General features: G+C 36.5%; 1 protein-coding gene across 1 annotated transcript; it reads left to right on the top strand.

The window, feature by feature from the left end:
* Nucleotides 1-15,447: 15,447 nt before the first annotated feature.
* On the top strand, nt 15,448-16,095 carry LOC132492432 (small ribosomal subunit protein bS6m). Its single transcript, XM_060101946.1, has one exon. It carries the CDS (start codon nt 15,556-15,558, stop codon nt 15,928-15,930), a length of 375 nt encoding a protein of 124 aa, XP_059957929.1. The 5' UTR covers nt 15,448-15,555; the 3' UTR covers nt 15,931-16,095.
* Nucleotides 16,096-19,915: the final 3,820 nt, after the last annotated feature.

Below are 19,915 nucleotides of genomic sequence, written 5' to 3'. Positions count from 1 at the left end.
TTGAAGCAATATAAAGAAATAAAGATTTAATAAAGGTAAATACATGTACAATTATAAAACCTGGTATTATTGTAACAATGGTTGATAACTCCACTTTTTGTTTTCCACATGATTTAAGAGACTAATACACTTTTTTAAAACAATTATTAGTTTAAAAGCTAGTATTACTGTAACTATGGTTTGTAACTCCACATTTTGTTTTCTTACATAACTTAAGAAGCTAATGCATTTAAAATAATTACTAGTTTACGTTTTGGGGCACACAATGTATAAAGATATAATCTTGTGACATCAACAACCAAAAGGGGTGGGAACAGAACTGTTAAAAGAACAGAATTTTTATGTCATTGAAGTTTAGATGGTATAAATTCAAATTAGAGTGTTATAACTTCAGGATGTTAAATGGAATTCTCATGATATACAGAAAGAAAATAGCTGTAGAATATATACAAAAGGAAATGAGAAAGGAATTTAAATGTTTCACTATAAAAAATCAACTAAACACAAAAGAAGACAGTAATGCAGGAAATGAGGGACAAAAAAGCTATGTGGCATAGAGGAAACAAATAGAAAGTGACAAGAGTAAGTCTCTTTATATCACTAAATACGAGCATACCTCATTTCATTGCACTTCATAGATACTGTATTTTTTTACAAATTGAAGTTTGGTGTTAACTCTGTATAAACAAGTCTGTCAGCACATTTTTCCAAGAGCATTTGCTCACTTTGTGTCTCTGTGTCACATTTTGGTAATTCTCACAATATTTCAAACTTTTTCACTTTTATGTTATGGCAATCTGTGATCAGTGATCTATGATGTTACTATTGCAAAAATATTACAAGTTCCTGAAGGTTCAGATGATGGTTAGCATTTTTTAGCAATAAAGTATTTTTTAATTAAAGTACGTTCATTATTTTTTAGACATAATGCTGTTGTACTTAATAGACTACAGTATACTGTAAACATAACTTTTATGTGCACTGGGAAAAGAAAAACTTCCTATGACTCACATTATTGCGATATTCACTTTATTGTGGTACTTTGGAACTGAACCCACAATATCTCTGGAGTATGCCTGTCCTTTAAATGTAAATGGATTAAATTTCCCAATAAAAAGACAGAGATTGGTAGAATGGATTTTAAAAATGATCCAACCATATGCTCTCTACAACAGAATCACTTTAGATCCAAAGACACAAACAGATTCAAAGTGAAAGGATGGAAAAATATATGTAATGCAAATAATAATCAAAACAGAGCATGACAAAATAACTTTAAATCAAAAAGGTTACAAGAGACAAAGAAGGGCATTATACATTAATAATTACACATTAATGCAAGATTCAATATAGAATGAAGATAAAACAATCATTATTGTGTTCATTATACTTACACACCTAATAACAGGCCATCAAAATACATAAAGTAAAAACTGACAAAATTGAAGGGAGACATAGACAGTTCTACAATAATTGTTGGAGACTTCAATACCCCACTCATAATAATAGATAGAAAAACCAAAAAGAAGGTAAGGAAGGAAATAGAAGAATTAAACAGCACAATAAACCAACTAGATCTAACAGACAATACAGAATACTCTACCCAAAAATAGCATACACATTCTTCTCAAGTGCACATAGGCCATCTTCCAGGATAGACCATATCTTAAGTCACAAATTAAGTCTCAATAGAGTGAAAAAGATAGATATGCAATGTATCTTTTCCAACTACAACAGGATGAAGTTAAAAATCTGTAACAGAATTAAATTGGAAAAACCATAAATTTGTGGAAATCAAACAACACATTCTTAAACAGCCAATGGATCAAAGACTAAACCACAAGAGAAATTAGAAAATACTTAGAAATAAATGAAAACAAAATATAACATACCAAAACTTATGGGACATATAGTGAAAGTCATGCAAAGGGAAAATTTTATAGCTATAAATGTTTACATTCAAAACAAGAAAGATTTCAAATCAACAACCTAACTTTACAATTTAAGACACTATAAAAAGAACAAACTAAATCCAAAGCTAGCAGAAGGAAATAATAAAGACTGTAGTAGCAATAAATGAAAGAGAACAGAAAAACAATAACAAAAAGCAATGAAAACAAATTGACAGGCCTTTAGCTAGATGAACTAAGAAAAAAAGAGGACTCAAATTACCAAAATCAGAAATGAAAGGGAGGACATTATCAATGATTCTAAAGGGATAAGAAAGAATTATAAGAGAGTACTATAAGCAACTGTATATCAACAAATCAGATAACCTAAATGAAATGGACTAATTCCTAGAAACACAAAACCTACCAAGACTAAATCACAAAAAAATATAAAATCTGAGAACACCTGTAACTAGAAGTAAAAAAAAAAAAAGAAAAAAAAATCCCCCAACAAAGAAAGCCCTAGATCCAATGACTTCATTGGTGAATTCTACCAAACATTAAAAAAGAACTAATACTAATCCTTTTCACACTTTTCCAAAAAACTAAAGAGGAGGGAACAGTTCCTAACTCATTCTATGAGGCCAGCATTATCCTGATACCAATGCTAGGCAACACTACCAGGAAAAAACGAAACAAAACAAAACTACAGACCAATATCCCTTATGAACACTGATGCAAAAATCTTCAATAAAATACTCCCAAACCAAATTCAACAGCATATTAAAATGATTATATACCATGACCAAGTGAGATTTATTCTTGGAATGCAAGGTGGTCGAACATATTGTAATTGATCAATGTAATACACCATATCAACAGAACGAAGGGAAAAAAATCCATATAATTACCTAAACTGATGCAGAAAAAGCATTTGACAAAATTCAACACACTTTCATGATAAAAAATTCAATAAACTAGGAATAGGAGGAAACTACCTCAAAATAATAAAAGCCATATATGAAAAACATACAGAGAACATCATACTCAATGGTGAAAGACTGAAAGTTTTTCCACCAAAGATCAGAAATGAGACAAAGACGTTTGCTTTTGACACTTCTTTCAAACATAGTACTAGAAGTCCTAGCCAAAGCAATTAGGAAAGAAAAAGAAATTCATAATGGAAAGAAGTAAAATTGTCTCTGTTTGCTGATGGCGTTATATGTAGAAAATTCTAAGTATTACAACAAAAAAAGTGAAAAATAATCAATGAATTCATCAAAATAGCAGGATACAAAGTAAACACACAAAAATCAGTAGCATTTCTACACACTAAAAAGGAACGATTTGAAAAGGAAATCATGAAAACAATTTTATTTACTATAGTTAATGTTTAGGAATTAGCTTAACCAGGAAGGTGAAAGACGTGCACAACAAAAACTATAATATATTGCTGAAAGGAGTTAAAGAAGACATAAATAAATGGAAACACAATCTCCTGTTCATGGATTAGAAGTTTTAGTATTGATGTCAATACTACCCAGTGATCCGCAAATTCAATGCAATCCCTGTCAAAATCTTGATTTTTTTTTTGAAAAAATAGAAAAACTCAGGACTTCCCTGGTGGTGCAGTGGTTAAGACTCCACACTCCCAATGCAGGGGGCCCAGGTTTGATCCCTGGTCAGGGAACTAGATCCCACATGCATGATGCAACTAAGAGTTCACATGCCAAAACTAAGGAGCCCACGTGCTGCAGCTAAGAAGCTGGTGAGCCACAACTAAGGAGCCAGCCTGCCACAACTAAGACCTGGTGCAACCAAATAAATAAATAAATATTAAAAAGAAAAAAGAAAAACTCATCCTAAAATTTATATGGAATCTCAAGCAACCCCAAACAACCAAAACAATTTTGAAAAAGAACAAAGCTGGAGTACTCACACTTACTGATTTCAAAACTTGCTACAAAGCTACAGTAATCAAAAGAGTGTGATACTAGCAGAAAGACAGACATATACACCAACTGGATAGAATTGAGAACCCAGAATTTAAAACTTACATATATGGTCAAATGATTTTTGACAAGGGTGCCAAGACCATTCAATGGGGAAGGAACAGTCTTCCCAACAAATGGTTCTGGGAAAACTGAATGGCCACATGCAATAAAAAAAAGCTGGGGCCTCCTAACCCTATATACAAATATTAACTCAAAGTGGATCCAAGGCCTAAATATAACACCTAAAACTATAAAATTCTTAAAAGAAAACATAGGGCAAAAACTTCATGACACTGAATTTGGCAATTATTTCTTTAATAGGACACCAAAGGCAAAGGCAACAAAAGAAAAAATAAACAAACTGGACTTCATGATAATTTTTAAATGTGTGCATCAAAATATGAACAGAGTAAAAAGGCAACACACAGAATGCAATAAAATACTTGCAAGTCATATATCTGATAAAGGATTAATACACCGAATATATAGAGAACTCCTAAAAACTCAATGATAGAAAAAAGAACAACCAAATTAAAACATGAACAAATGCCTTGAATAAATATTTCTGCAAAGATGACATACAAATGGCCAATAAGCTCAGGAAAAATATGTTCAACATCACTAATCATTTGGGAAATGCAAATCAAAGCTACAACGAGATGCTACGTCACACTGATTAGGATGGATACTATCAAAAAAAAAAATCTGTTGATGAGGGTGTGGAGAAATTGGAACACTTATGGACCATTGTTGGGGGTGTAAGGTGGTACAGGTAGTGTGGAAAACATTACAGCAGATCCTCAAAAAATTAAAAATAGAATTACCATATGACCCAGAAATTCCACTTCTGGGTATATACCCAAAATAACTGACAGCAGGATCTCAAAGAGATATTTGTGCATCCATGTTCACAGCAGCACTCTTCACAATAGCTAAGATGTGGAAGAAGCCCAAGTACCCACTGAGAGATGAATGGATAAGCAAACTGTGGTATGTACACGCAATGGAATATTATTCAGCCTTAGAAAGACAGGAAATTCTGATATGTGCTTCAACATAGATGAACGTTGAGGACATTACGCTAAGTGAAAGAAGCCAGTCACAAAAAGACAAATACTGTATGATTCCACTTATATAAGGTACTTAGAGTAATCAAAATCATAGAGACACAAAGTAGAGTCGTGGCTGCCAGGGGCTAGGAAAGAGGGGAATAGGGAGTTATTGTTTAACGGGTATAGAATTTCAATTTTACAGGTTATGAAGATGGATGGTGGTGATAACTGCACATTAATGTATTTAATACCACTGAACTGTACAATTAAAAATGACTAAGATGGTAAATACTGTTTTGTGTACTTTACCATAATTTTTTAAAATGAGGGAATTCCAATTTCCAGTTCCACATGTAAGGAGCTTGAAAGCCACCACTCTGTCCTAACAACAAGTAAAAAGCTGAATAGACTGAAAAACCAAAAACTCTTCTTGGATCCATGAGAAGGGAAGGCACAGGGTAAACCACTGCCCCCAAGAATGCAGAGACGGACAGGCGAATGGAGGGACTTGCAGTATACAGGAGCAGAGACTCACCAGCGGAAAACACCAATTAAACCAGTGCCAGTTGGGAAATCCTGAACGGTAACTGATGAATTGCCGAAGGCTGAGTGTAGACAACTCTGAGAGTTAAAAACTGCAGAGGGACCTAGTCATAAGTTGTCCCCCACAATATTGTGAGACTTAACCTGCAGAACCTCGATTAGGTTCCCATAGTAAATACTGGAGAAAAAATCCCCTTGGGCTTACAGCAAGGGGCTGGTGGGGGGGCAGGGAGGAACCATTTTGAAATAAGAGCACTCTTTCCTTAAAAAGATCTGCCCTAAGAGGAATGTAACCAGAGCCTAAACTTATGGGGTATCATCAGAGCCTAACTGACCTGGGGAAGGGAAATACCCAATTTCAGCCCCCTCTAGCCATCCTATCAAACTGAGAAACACTTATGAAGTTCACAGTCCTGAGGCACAGGCTCACTAAAAGACTGAGACCTAATCATAAATCTACAAAATGCTTCCCCCCACCCACCTCACCACCACATTCCTAAAAGCCAATTTACAGCAGTTCCTTTTACTCAATACATGATGTCTGGCTATCAAGAAAAAATTAGAAGGCATACCAAAAGTCAAAAAATACAATTTGAAGAAACAGAGCCAGCATAAAAATGAGACATGGAAGGGATGCAGGAATTATTAGACTGGGAATTTAAAATAACTATGATTAACATGCTAAGGGCTATAGTGGATAAAGCTGACAAAATGCCAGAACTGATGGGCAAGCAATGTAAGCAGAGATATAAAAATCCTAAGAAAGAACAACAACAACAAAATGCTACAGATCAAAAACACTATAACAGAAATGAAGACTGCCTTTGAAGAGCCTATTTAGAAGACTGGGCATGGCTGAGGAAGGAATCTCTTAGTGGATATATCAATAGAATCCTCAAAAACCAAAAAGCAAAGAGAATAAAGACTGAAAAAAAGGATCAGAATATCCAAGGACTGTGGGAAAACAACAAAAGGTATAACATACATGTAATGGGAATACCAGAAGGAGAAGAAAGAGAAAAAGGGACAGAAGAAATACTTGAAGTAATAATTACTGAGAATTTACCCAGGTTAATGTCAGATGCCAAACCATAGACTCAGGAAGCTCAGAGAATACCAGTTAAATGTAAAAAAAAAAAAAAAAAAAAAGCCCTCAAAAAAACAAACAAAAAAAATCCCCAGAGTTAGGCCTATCATTTTCAAAATAAAGAAAACCAAAGATAAAGAAAGAATCCTCAGAGAAGCCAGTGGGAAAAAACACTGTAACTATAGAGGAATAAAGATAAGAATTACATCTGACTTCTTAGAAACCATGTATGCAAGAGAGATGGAGTGAAATATCTAAATGTTGAGAGAGGAAAAAAAACAAAACACCAACCTGGACTTCTGTACCTTGAAAAATTTCCTTCAGAAGTAAAGGAAAATAATTTCTCAGATAAACAAAAATTGAGGAAATTTGTTGTCAGTAGATCTGCCTTGCAAGAAGTGTTAAGATAACTTGTCTAAGGAGAAGGAAATAATATAGGTCAGAAACTCAATCCATATAAAGAAAGGAAGAGCATTCAAGAAGGAATAGGTGAAAGTGAAATTTAAATCTTTAAAATTTAAATAAATTTGTTTAAATCCTAATTTTTTTAATTTCAATAAAGACTCCAGCAAGTTATTTTTGTAGAAATTGACAAGATAATGCCAAAATTTATATGGAAGCAAATGGGGACAAGGATAGACAAGAAAACTGTGAAAACAGATCAAAGTGGAAGGATTTACTCTACTGGATATTAAGATTTATACAGCTACTGTAGTTAAGCCAATAAATGTATAGCACATATGCAGATAGAATAATATAACAAACAGGGTCCAAAGCATTTTAATGCACATATGGATCTCTGATTTATGACAAAGTGGCACTTTTCAATAAATGATGGTGGACCAACTTGATATCCATAGAGAAAAAGAAAAAAGAAAGAAAAATTGACCCCTTGCTCACATCATACAAAAAAATAAATTTTCAGGTGGAATACGGATCTTAGAATAAGATAAATACAGCTTCTAGAATATAGGAAAATATGACCTTGGAATAGGGAAAGATTTCTTAAATAAGATAAAAAAGGCATTAATCAATCATAAAGGGAACATTGTTAAATTGGACATTAAAATTCATAATTTATGTTCATGGTACTAAACTATTGAGAGTGAAAATGCAAGCTGACAGAGTGGAAGAACATATTTGCAATCCAAGGAACTGCCAAGGAGTTCATATCCAAAGTACCCATTTACACACACACACAAGCACATACACATGACCCTATACCCAAACACAAGGACAGACAACCCAACAGAAAAAAATGGGCAAGAAACTGGAACAGACACTTTGCAGAAGAGTATATCCAAATAGCCAATAAGCTTATTCAAAAAGTGTTCAACTTCATTAGTTATCAGGGAAAAACAAATTTTAAAACACAAGATACTACTATACCCTCACCAGAATTGTTAAATTTAAAAGATAGAGAATACCTCACATTGGTAAGGAAGTGGGGGAACTGGAACTCTCATACACTGCTGGTGGGAGTGCAAATTAAGCCAATTATCTTGGAAAACTTTTTGGATCTACAACAGGTGAATGTGTTCATACCTCATGACCCAGCACTTTAACTCCTAAGAATGTAAGGAACAAAAATATGTGTACCTGGGCACCAAGACATGCAAAAGAATATTTTCATAGCCTCAAACTAAGAACAATCTAAATTTCTATCAACACAATGGATTGGTTACACAAATTGAGTATATATAGTCATACAATGCAATACTGGCAATGAAAATGAGTGAATTATAAGTTATACAAAGTACCTTGGATGAATCTCACAAACATAATATGTACAAAATAAGCCAGACACCAGGATAAACAGTCTAATTCCAATTATATAAAATTCAAAAACAGTCAAAACCAGCAACTAGTATTAGAAGTCAGGATATTGGTTACCTTTGAGAAGGGAAGAATAGTGATTAGAAAAGGAAAAATGCTAATGTTTCATTTCTTGAGCTGGGTTGTGGCTGCATGGCTATGTTCTCTTTGTGATCATTTAACAAGACAAACGCATCATTTGTGCACTTTTCTAAATGGTATATATCAATTAAAAAATTTAAATGCAAATCTGAGGTTATTTTGAGGAAATATTAGTTTCTAACAAAGGTTACTTGCCTTGCTAGTTCGCTTTCATCCCTGACTGAACTTCTGTCTCCTTTAGGTAATGGAGCTCCTTCTGAGGGAAGTATCCAGAGTTTAAATGTGTGTTTTCATTTCTCTTCTACAGTGGGTGTCAGCTGCATTTTGATACAGTCAAGGACTAAAAGTCACCTTGAAGCAAATCTTCCTTTTTCTGCAAGGAATCTCTTCAGTGGGCTCCTGTCCTTGGATAGAGGCTTAGCAAAACTACCAGTATTTTGAATGACATTAAATATAATCTCTTGTGGAGGCAGTCAGTCACCAAGAAGGAAGCAGGAATAAGGGGTTCCAGGTTTGTGTGCTACAAGGTAGTATTAAGTGAAACAAAGAGAATCGATTGCTAAGAGGTCTGTTAGAAATTAAAACACCTCAGTGGCATATGAAACAGGATGACTGTCCCTCTTTACACAACTGCCCTGAAAGAACTTCACATTGGCAGTCTTGCTGGCAGCTGAAAATTTAGCCTCTGCCACCTTACTTCAGACCTGATTCTTGTGGGTAACTGTGCCAGCACAAAAAGCACTTGTTCGCTCTGGAGACTTTTTTGAGGAGCCTCATCTTCCAAGGAAATACTCAGCCTTATTCCTGCTGCCCACACTTCCTGCCCCAGCGTTTTGCCCCAACCTACCACCTGTTCACTCAGATCATGGCCACCTCTGAGGGGCGACCATCAACTCAACCTGTGCCATTCCCACTGCCCTGGGCTGGCCTAGAATCCCATGGATTTGGTCCGGACAGGGATTGGAAATGAAAGATTCTGGACAGTTTTGGCTTCAAGTCTCCTTTACAAAGAGCAACACATTGCTCAAGATTAAGGAGGCAGGACCAAACCTGAAGCCTCCTGAACACATAACCACTTTAGAGGGAGAGAGAAGGGTTTTAAAAGATTGTGTTCAAATGGATTTAATTACCACAAAACTTATCATAATACAAACTCTCAATCAGAGGGAAATATAATGTGAGCTTCTGAAAACTTGTATTCAACTGAGAACATGAAAGATCAGACACAGGTGAATCCGATAATCGGCATAGTAGTGCGGTGATAGCAATGATACAATTACTTAAGTGCATGAGTCAGAATGCCATACAGAGTGACTCAGCTCCTCCATAATAATACCATTATAGCGGGCTTCCCTGGTGGCGCAGTGGTTGAGAGTCCGCCTGCCGACGCAGGGGACACGGGTTCGTGCCCCGGTCCGGGAAGATCCCACATGCCGCGGGGCGGCTGGGCCCGTGGGCCATGGCCGCTGAGCCTGCGCATCCAGAGCCTGTGCTCCGCAACAGGAGAGGACACAACAGTGAGAGCCCGCGTACCGCCAAAAAAAAAACCCCCCAAAACAAAAAAACATTATATCACCACAGCATAACAATAAAATAAAACACAGTAACAGTGTAATGAGGAGAGTAGACTTCTGAACTTCCTGTCTTACTGGCTTGTGGTATTTAAATATTATACCTAAGAAATGACTGGGGCACATTATTCTTCACTCCAAACTGCAGAACTCTGGTTTTATCTGTAAAATAACTAGACTCTTCTCTATAAAATCATGTGTCAAACACATTTTCATATACATTATCTTATTTTCAAAACAGTCCTTTAAGGTCATGGCAAAGACAGCAATGTGTCCTCTAACATGAATTGCTCTTTCCTCAGTAATATAACCCCCAAAATATCAGCTGCTCAAAATAAAGACTATAACATGCTAATGTTTCATTAATTTTTGTTATTCATATTTTTACAAAATGCATGCATTTTTCCTTAGGTTTGGGCGTTATATAATTCTCCCCAGCTGTATAATTCAACATTTTTTAACTGAATAAGTTGAATCATTTTCCAAGCATACCATTAGTCCTTTCCTGTCACTTACACAGGCTTTCATTATACCGAATGTCCTTTGCAAATTTAATCACGATATTATGTACTTCTTCTCACATCTCATTAAGATGTCAATATAACAACATTTCTTATCACCCACTGTACCCTATTCCTTTCACTTCATATTATTCTCAAGAAAGGTTTCAGTCTACAGTCCACTTTTACTGAGATTATACTGAATTTTTAAGTCAAACTTTACATTACGTAAAATATTTATAAAAATACAAATATTCATTATCAACTTTATTCTCTTTAGTAATACAACTCTACAGGGGTAAAACTACATCTGAAGTTACTTTGTCTGGCAGGAGTCTTCCCCACTTCCTCTTCCCCATAGCAAACCATAATCCCACCATACAAATTGTTTATTTTTTTATCCCAATTAAATCTTAATTCTCTTTATCAAATGTAGGAAGAAAGCAATAGTTTTCAACTTCAATTCAGTGTGCCACTTTGTATTGTCATGGAATATCGGACAATCAGCCATGTAAATTAAGCTGTACTCATTTTCATACCAGATCACTGGTCCACATTTTGTCACCACAAAGATGCACTTGGATTATATATTTCAATATGGACCACTACCTTCCCAACCAATCCCACACCTAGACTGAGCTTAGAAGATTTTTTATTTTGTTCTAAATATATTTTGTTGTCACATTCTTATTCACCATCTCTTTTAAATATCAGAGTTGTGATAAACCAAGGACAAGCCTACATACAGAAACTCCCTAAATAGACATACATTAAAAAAGTCTTCAATTCCTATAATGTATTACCTTTAGCACAAGCACAGAAAAAGTGACCACATATATAAGATGTGCAGTGATTTTTTGAGAGGCAGAACAAAAAATTAGGCCTGAGCGACTTGCTGAGTAACATAATCATTACTTTACATAGTAGCATAAAGTGTTTCTCTTTTAAGTGTTTCTCAGAATAAAACTAGGTACTCCTTTATTTGGGGTTCCTTGATGGGCAAATATATTTATGACTTGGAGGTAGGAAAACGTTTCTTAAGACACAGAAAACAATAACTGTAAAATAAAATCCTGGGAAATTAGACTTCTTAGAAATTAAAAATGTGTGCTCATTAAATGACGTCATTATAAAAATGAAGAGGTAGTCCACACCCCAGAAAGACAATATGTACAAAACACCTATTTAACAAAGAATGGATGTCCAAGATACATGAAGAACTCCTACTACTTAATAATAAAAAGACAAATCCAATATAATATGGGCAAAGGTCTGAAGAGACACTTTACTGAGGGAGATACACAAATGGCCAATAAGAACACACACAAAAAAGTGTTCTACACCACTCCTCATCAGGGAAATGCAAATTAAAACCGTAAAAACTACAAGCCACCCATTGGAAATGGACAAAATTAAAATGCTTCACAACGATAATCCTTGATAAGAATGTAGAGCAACTGGAACTCTCATACATTGTTGTGAAGTATAAAATGGTACAACTACTTTGGAAAAGAGGTCTAGTGGGTTTTTTTTTACAACTAAACATAGTTCTACTCCTAGGCATTTGCTCGAGAAATAAAAAACATATGTTCCCCAAAAGAACTGTACAAAAATGTTCATAGTAGCTTATTCAGAATATCCCAAACTAGAAACAGCCCTGATGTGCATCAATAGGATAAACACACTGCAACACATTCATATAGTACAATGCTACCAAGCAACTAAAAGGAATGAACTACTGATAAATACAACAAGATAAATTTCAAAAACATTATGTCATTTGAAAGAAGTCTTACGCCGAAGAGAATATATTGCATGATTTTATTTCTATTCAGTTGTGGGGGAGGGTGTGCATTAATTAGAAAGGAACTTCCTGAGGCACTGGCAATGTTCTATCTCTTTTTTTTTTTTGTGGTACGCGGGCCTCTCACTGCTGCGGCCTCTCCCATTGCAGAGCACAGGCTCCGGATGCTCCGCGGCATGTGGGATCCTCCCGGACCGGGGCACGAACCCGTGTCCCCTGCATCGGCAGGCGGACTCTCAACCACTGCGCCACTAGGGAAGCCCTGTTCTATCTCTTGATAGGAGTTTAGGCTGTATAGTTGTATGTATTTGCCAACTCTTTAAATATACACTTACAACTTATGCATTTCATTGTATGTGAATTTTACCTTAAAAAAAGAACGAACTGTAGAAACAAAAATAAATTCTCTCAAAGAAATATGTCTCTTAAAAACTACAAGTGTGAAACTATACTAAATAAGAAAAAGAAATTAAGTAAATTTTTGGAAAAAAGTACATAATCAAAGTCAAGTATATGAAGAAACAGAATGACCCTTGCACTTAACACAGATGTCTGCCAGGCCTGCCCCACCCACTTCCTTCAGGTCTCTGGTAAAATACAATTTTAACAGAAAGGCCTTTTCTAACTCCTAATTAACAAGTACCCCCAATTCTCACTTTCTATCCTTGTGTCCTGCTTAATATATATTCATAACCTTTAGTATTACCACAAGAACACATCTGTTTGCTCATTGTATGTCTCACCACCAGTAAAATGTAAACACCAAGAAAGCAGTGGGGGAGAGGGTATTCTTGTACACGTTATTCCATTTCTAACATATCACTCAATTGCAATCAACTTGTGATCTGAGGTAGATTTTAATGGAATGATGTAGGCCTCACAGGAATAAGACCAAAACAATACACTACAGAGGGAACGTCTCCCCTATTCTCTCCTTTTTGGTCTCTGCCTACAAGAAAGCTGGAATTTCCACTGAAATCCACTCACTCTACATTATCTGGTCCCTCTCCAGGCCCTGCACACTCAGCAAGGAAGAGTGACTAATCTGATAAATCAGTTTGATATTAATTGGGCCATATTATACTAGAGGGTGAGATCACTGAGTTAGCCAGCCCATGTTTTTGCCACCTTCTTCTCTCCTTCTATTTAACGAGACCTACCAGATCTTGACTTTCTCAGTGCCGCCTGTGACTGTGTGAAGCAGGCCCACAGGCTTCATTCATGCTACACGTTGGGTAAGGAGTCTAACAATCTGCTTTGCAAATCCAGTCAAGTCTCTGCAGGCAGCATGAATAGATTAAGGGTGGGAGGTTTCAAACCTAAGCTATGTACTCCAGTACAGCTTTTTCCTAAAAACCTTGAATTAAAGGTTATACGAGGGGCTTCCCTGTAGGCGCAGTGGTTGAGAGTCCACCTGCCGATGCAGGGGACATGGGTTCGTGCCCCGGTCCCGGAGGATCCCACATGCTGCGGAGTGGCTGGGCCCGTGAGCCATGGCTGCTGAGCCTGCGCAACCGGAGCCTGTGCTCCGCAACGGGAGAGGCCACAGCAGTGAGAGGCCCGCGTACCGCAAAAAAAAAAAAAAAAAGGTTATAGGATACTTGCACAGATTAATAAAAGTTTGTTCCATAAAGGTTGTACATCTCATTCGGGCAGTAATCACTGAACATATACCATATATCAGTCAAAAGGCCAAAGGAGTTATAAACTCCTAAATCAAGAAAAATAGAAAAAACATAAAAATGATAAAATATTCCATTGGTGCTAAATAACTTATTTTAATAAATTTGTCTTTAATACAAGTGTAAAATAAGATTCCTAACATTTCAACTACAGTTAAACCCAAACTTCAAAACTAAGTCAGTAATTAGCAACATGTTAACTGGGAAAAGTTTTTAACTACAAGAGTGTCAAATGCAATACAGAACTCTTAAATATTTCATGCCTTCTGTCAGAATATTAAAAATAAACTTCTTAGCATCCCAAGGCTATCAAAGGTCCTCCACCCCCCAAAATTTTTTTAACAAAAGTATAATCCCTGCTGGTGTTTATATTTGTTAAAAATTTTAAAAATCAAGACTTCTAACTTGAATATGATTTGAGTAGTTCTATACCATCCAAAGATGCCTGATACATACTAACTTTTTGCAGGCTCATGGTCTTGGTAGAAGAAATCATGTCAGTCACAAAGTTTTAAAATTATAACTGGGCTTTTAAACTACACAATAAAATAAGAAAATCTAACATGATTTAGTACCTTTTCTTCTTCTTCTTCTTTTAATTATTTTTGCCAATAAGGTACCAAATTTCACTTCATCATTCTTCATTCAAATAGACTACTACCATACAAGATTTTCGTTTGTTTCTTCTTAATTAGGTGGTTGTTATCAAATGCCCGAGGACAATTCTCATTAGAGCTGAGCATTTTTACATAAGGGTAACTAGTTTTAATTTAAAATAATACTAAAAATATATGTACATGTACATTAAAATATAACCTATGTAAACTAGTAAGAGACATTCAACTAGAAAACTGAAAAATACCCATTAAAAAGAAGACAAAGGTGAAATTTTTAAATTGAAATAATACTTAAGAATATATGAAATGCTGAGAAGAATAATTTCTCCTACAGTTAAAACAAATGTATTTTAAGGAGAGAGAAAAAAATCAGCTCCTCAAAACTTGCAAAGCAAAACATGGACTTAGTAACTTATTAAAAACTATACCTTTGATTTTCTTTTGAGAAAAAAGAAATAGTTTAAACAAGGGCATGAAACACACTTAAGATTAAGACTAATAATACTCTGCTCTCACTGAAAAATAATACTAGAAAAAAATTAAATAAAATTTCAGATATTTCCATTTAATGTGGGCAAAATATACAATGTTTATTTCTGAAATATAAGCTAATAATTTATTTTCATTCATAATATAAAGTGATTTAGGTAAAGTTTACTTTTCCTAGTACTCAAAATTAAACAGGAATTGTTTTCCATATCTAAGAATTATAATGGTAATGTGTAATAAAAGTTTAATTTTGCTAAACTAAAGCTCAAAGAGATTCAAATAAAAAACATGTATGGGCTTTCGCCGCCTGGGAGCCTTCCGGCCCAGCTGCCTGTCCGGTCCCCGCGGTCCCCGCCCTCCTGCGATCCGGGAGCCGGCTCGGTTCGGAGCCGAAAGCTGTGCGTTCGGGCATGCCCCGCTACGAGCTGGCTTTGATCCTGAAAGCCATGCAGCGGCCAGAGACCGCTGCTGCTTTGAAGCGTACGCTAGAAACCCTGATGGACAGAGGGGCTGTGGTGAGGAACTTGGAGAACCTGGGCGAGCGTGCACTTCCTTATAGGATCTCCGCCCACAGTCAGCAGCACACCAGGGGAGGGTATTTCTTGGTGGATTTTTATGCACCGACAACAACTGTTGAAGGCATAATGGAGCATTTGTCTCGAGACATTGATGTGGTTAGACCAAATATTGTAAAACACCCTCTGACCCAGGAAGTGAAAGAGTGTGAAGGGATCGTCCCAGTCCCACTTGAAGAAAAGCTGTATTCCACCAAGAAGAGGAAGTGAGAAGATTCACCAGATTTTAGCCTCCTATTTAATTCTCTCACTTTTGAGCACCATGGATTAATAACTGACCAGCTTGATCTTTATGTAAGAGGGTGCTTTCAGTGCCCTTTGATTTTTCTAAGGTACTTTTAGTTCTTGATCCCCTTTGCTGTGAGAAGTTGGGGAATGGCCTCCTTAGAGCCACTTTGTAATACATGGCATCAGCGCTCCCTGCTCGATTGCGTTTCACAAATGTAATTTGTCAGTGAGGGCTTTGCCCTACAGCAGCACTAATGCCGCTTAGAATAGCAGAGATTATAAAAACCACTTAGGATTGCACGCTAGTCATTGGGACTGTATACCACCATAAAAAATAAAATGTTAAGACCATCGTAAAAAAAAAAATGTATGAAAATATCTAGATTAAACAATAAAACTTTCATTTTTGTTATTTTGCAATGACAATAGGTTTACTTTTTCTTTTTTTTTATTATTAGTTTCTGCTTTATAACAAAGTGAATCAGTCATACATATACATCTGTTCCCACATCCCTTCCCTCATGCATCTCCCTCCCTCCCACCCTCCCCATCCCACCCCTCCAGGCGGTCACAAAGCACCGAGCTGATCTCCCTGTGCTCTGCGGCTGCTTCCCACTATCTATCTACCTTACGTTTGGTAGTGTATATATGTCCATGCCTCTCTTTCGCTTTGGCACAGCTTACCCTTCCCCCTCCCAATATCCTCAAGTCCATTCTCAAGTAGGTCTGTGTCTTTATTCCCGTTTTACCCCTAGGTTCTTCATGACATTTTTTTTTAAATTCCGTATATATGTGTTAGCATACGGTATTTGTCTTTCTCTTTCTGACTTACTTCACTCTGTATGACAGACTCTAGGTCTATCCACCTCATTACAAATAGCTCAGTTTCGTTTCTTTTTATGGCTGAGTAATATTCCATTGTATATATGTGCCACATCTTCTTTATCCATTCATCCGATGATGGACACTTAGGTTGTTTCCAGCTCCGGGCTATTGTGAATAGAGCTGCAATGAACATTGTGGTACATGTCTCTTTTTGAATTATGGTTTTCTCAGGGTATATGCCTAGTAGTGGGATTGCTGGGTCATATGGTAGTTCTATTTTTAGTTTTTTAAGGAACCTCCATACTGTTCTCCATAGTGGTTGTACCAATTCACATTCCCACAAGCACTGCAAGAGTGTTCCCTTTTCTCCACACCCTCTCCAGCATTTATTGTTTCTAGATTTCTTGATGATGGCCATTCTGACTGGTGTGAGATGATATCTCATTGTAGTTTTTTTTTTTTTTTTTTTTTTCTTTTTGCGGTATGTGGGCCTCTCACTGTTGTGGCCTCTCCCGTTGCGGAGCACAGGCTCCGGATGCGCAGGCCCAGAGGCCATGGCTCACGGGCCCAGCCGCTCCGCGGCATATGGGATCCTCCCAGACCGGGGCACGAACCCGTATCCCCTGCATCGGCAGGCGGACTCTCAACCACTGCGCCACCAGGGAGGCCCTCTCATTGTAGTTTTGATTTGCATTTCTCTAATGATGAATGATCTTGAGCATTCTTTCATGTGTTTGTTGGCAGTCTGTATATCTTCTTTGGAGAAATGTCAATTTAAGTCTTCTGCCCATTTTTGGATTGGGTTGTTTGATTTTTTGCTATTGAGCTGCATGAGCTGTTTATAAATTTTGGAGATTAATCCTTTGTCAGTTGCTTCATTTGCAAATATTTTCTCCCATTCTGAGGGTTGTCTTTTGGTCTTGTTTATGGTTTCCTTTGTTGTGCAAAAGCTTTGAAGTTTCATTAGGTCCCATTTGTTTATCTTTGTTTTTATTTCCATTTCTCTAGGAGGTGGGTCCAAAAGGATCTTGCTGTGATTTATGTCATAGAGTGTTCTACCTATGTTTTCCTCTAAGAGTGTGATAGTTTCTGGCCTTAAATTTAGGTCTTTAATCCATTTTGAGCTTATTTTTGTGTATGGTGTTAGGGAATGATCTAATCTCAAGCTTTTACATGTTCCTGTCCAGTTTTCCCAGCACCACTTATTGAAGAGGCTGTCCTTTCTCCACTGTACATTCCTGCCTCCTTTATCAAAGATAAGTTGGCCATATGTGCGTGGGTTTATCTCTGGGCTTTCTATCCTGATCCACTGATCTATCTTTCTGTTTTTATGCCAGTACCACACTGTCTTAATTACTGTAGCTTTGTAGTATAGTCTGAAGTCAGGGAGCCTGATTCCTCCAGCTCCGTTTTTCGTTCTCAAGATTGCTTTGGCTATTCGGGGACTTTTGTTTTTCCAAACAAATTTTGAAATGTTTTGTTCTAGTTCTGTGAAAAATGACAGTGGTAGTTTGATAGGGATTGCATTCAATCTGTAGATTGCTTTGGGTAGTAGAGTCATTTTCACAATATTGATTCTTCCAATCCAGGAGCATTGTATATCTCTCCATCTATTTGTATCATCTTTAATTTCTTTCATCAGTGTCTTATAATTTTCTGCATACAGGTCTTTTGTCTCCTTAGGCAGGTTTATTCCTAGATATTTTATTCTTTTTGTTGCGATGGTAAATGGGAGTGTTTTCTTGATTTCATTTTCAGATTTTTCATCATTAGTGTACAGGAATGCCAGAGATTTCTGTGCATTAATTTTGTATCCTGCTACTTTACCAAATTCATTGATTAACTCTAGTAGTTTTTCGGTAGCATCTTTAGGATTCTCTATGTATAGTATCATGTCATCTGCAAACAGTGACAGCTTTACTTCTTCTTTTCCAATTTGGATTCCTTTTATTTCCTTTTCTTCTCTGATTGCTGTGGCTAAAACTTCCAAAACTATGTTGAATAAGAGTGGTGAGAGTGGGCAGCCTTGTCTTGTTCCTGATCTTAGTGGAAATGGTTTCAGTTTCTCACCATTGAGGACAATGTTGGCTGTGGGTTTGTCATATATGGCCTTTATTATGTTGAGGAAAGATCCCTGTATGCCTACTTTCTGCAGGGTTTTTATCATAAATGGGTGTTGAATTTTGTCAAAAGCTTTCTCTGCATCTATTGAGATGATCATATGGTTTTTCTCCTTCAACTTGTTAATATGGTGTATCACATTGATTGATTTGCGTATATTGAAGAATCCTTGCATTCCTGGAATAAACCCCACTTGATCATGGTGTATGATCCTTTTAATGTGCTGTTGGATTCTGTTTGCTAGTATTTTGTTGAGGATTTTTGCATCTATGTTCATCAGTGGTATTGGCCTGTAGTTTTCTTTCTTTGTGACATCCTTGCCTGGTTTTGGTATCAAGGTGATGGTGGCCTCGTAGAATGATTTTGGGAGTGTTCCTTCCTCTGGTATTGTTTGGAAGAGTTTGAGAAGGATGGGTGTTAGCTCTTCTCTAAATGTTTGATAGAATTCGCCTGTGAAGCCATCTGGTCCTGGGCTTTTGTTTGATGGAAGATTTTTAATCACAGTTTCAATTTCAGTGCTTGTGATTGGTCTATTCATATTTTCTATTTCTTCCTGAGTCAGTCTTGGCAGGTTGTGCATTTCTAAGAATTTGTCCATTTCTTCCAGGTTGTCCATTTTATTGGCATAGAGTTGCTTATAGTAATCTCTCATGATCTTTTGTATTTCTGCAGTGTCAGTTGTTACTTCTCCTTTTTCATTTCTAATTCTATTGATTTGAGTCTTCGCCCTTCTTTTCTTGATGAGTCTGGCTAATGGTTTGTCAATTTTGTTTATCTTCTCAAAGAACCAGCTTTTAGTTTGGTTGATCTTTGCTATCGTTTCCTTCATTTCTTTTTCATTTATTTCTGATCTGATCTTTATGATTTCTTTCCTTCTGCTAGCTTTGGGGGTTTTTTGTTCTTCTTTCTATACTTGCTTTAGGTGCACGGTCAGGTTGTTTACTCGAAATGTTTCCTGTTTCTTAAGGTGGGATTGTATTGCTATAAACTTCCCCCTTAGAACTGCTTTTGCTGCGTCCCA

The sequence above is a fragment of the Mesoplodon densirostris genome, chromosome 6 (assembly GCF_025265405.1).
Source record: "Mesoplodon densirostris isolate mMesDen1 chromosome 6, mMesDen1 primary haplotype, whole genome shotgun sequence".
In the NCBI taxonomy this organism is placed as follows: domain Eukaryota; kingdom Metazoa; phylum Chordata; class Mammalia; order Artiodactyla; family Ziphiidae; genus Mesoplodon; species Mesoplodon densirostris.
This window is presented reverse-complemented; position numbering and strand designations above follow the sequence as displayed.

What these genes read in the sequence shown, in the direction of transcription:
- LOC132492432 (XM_060101946.1), top strand. Translation starts at nt 15,556, where the DNA reads ATGCCCCGCTACGAGCTGGCTTTGATCCTGAAAGCCATGCAGCGGCCA.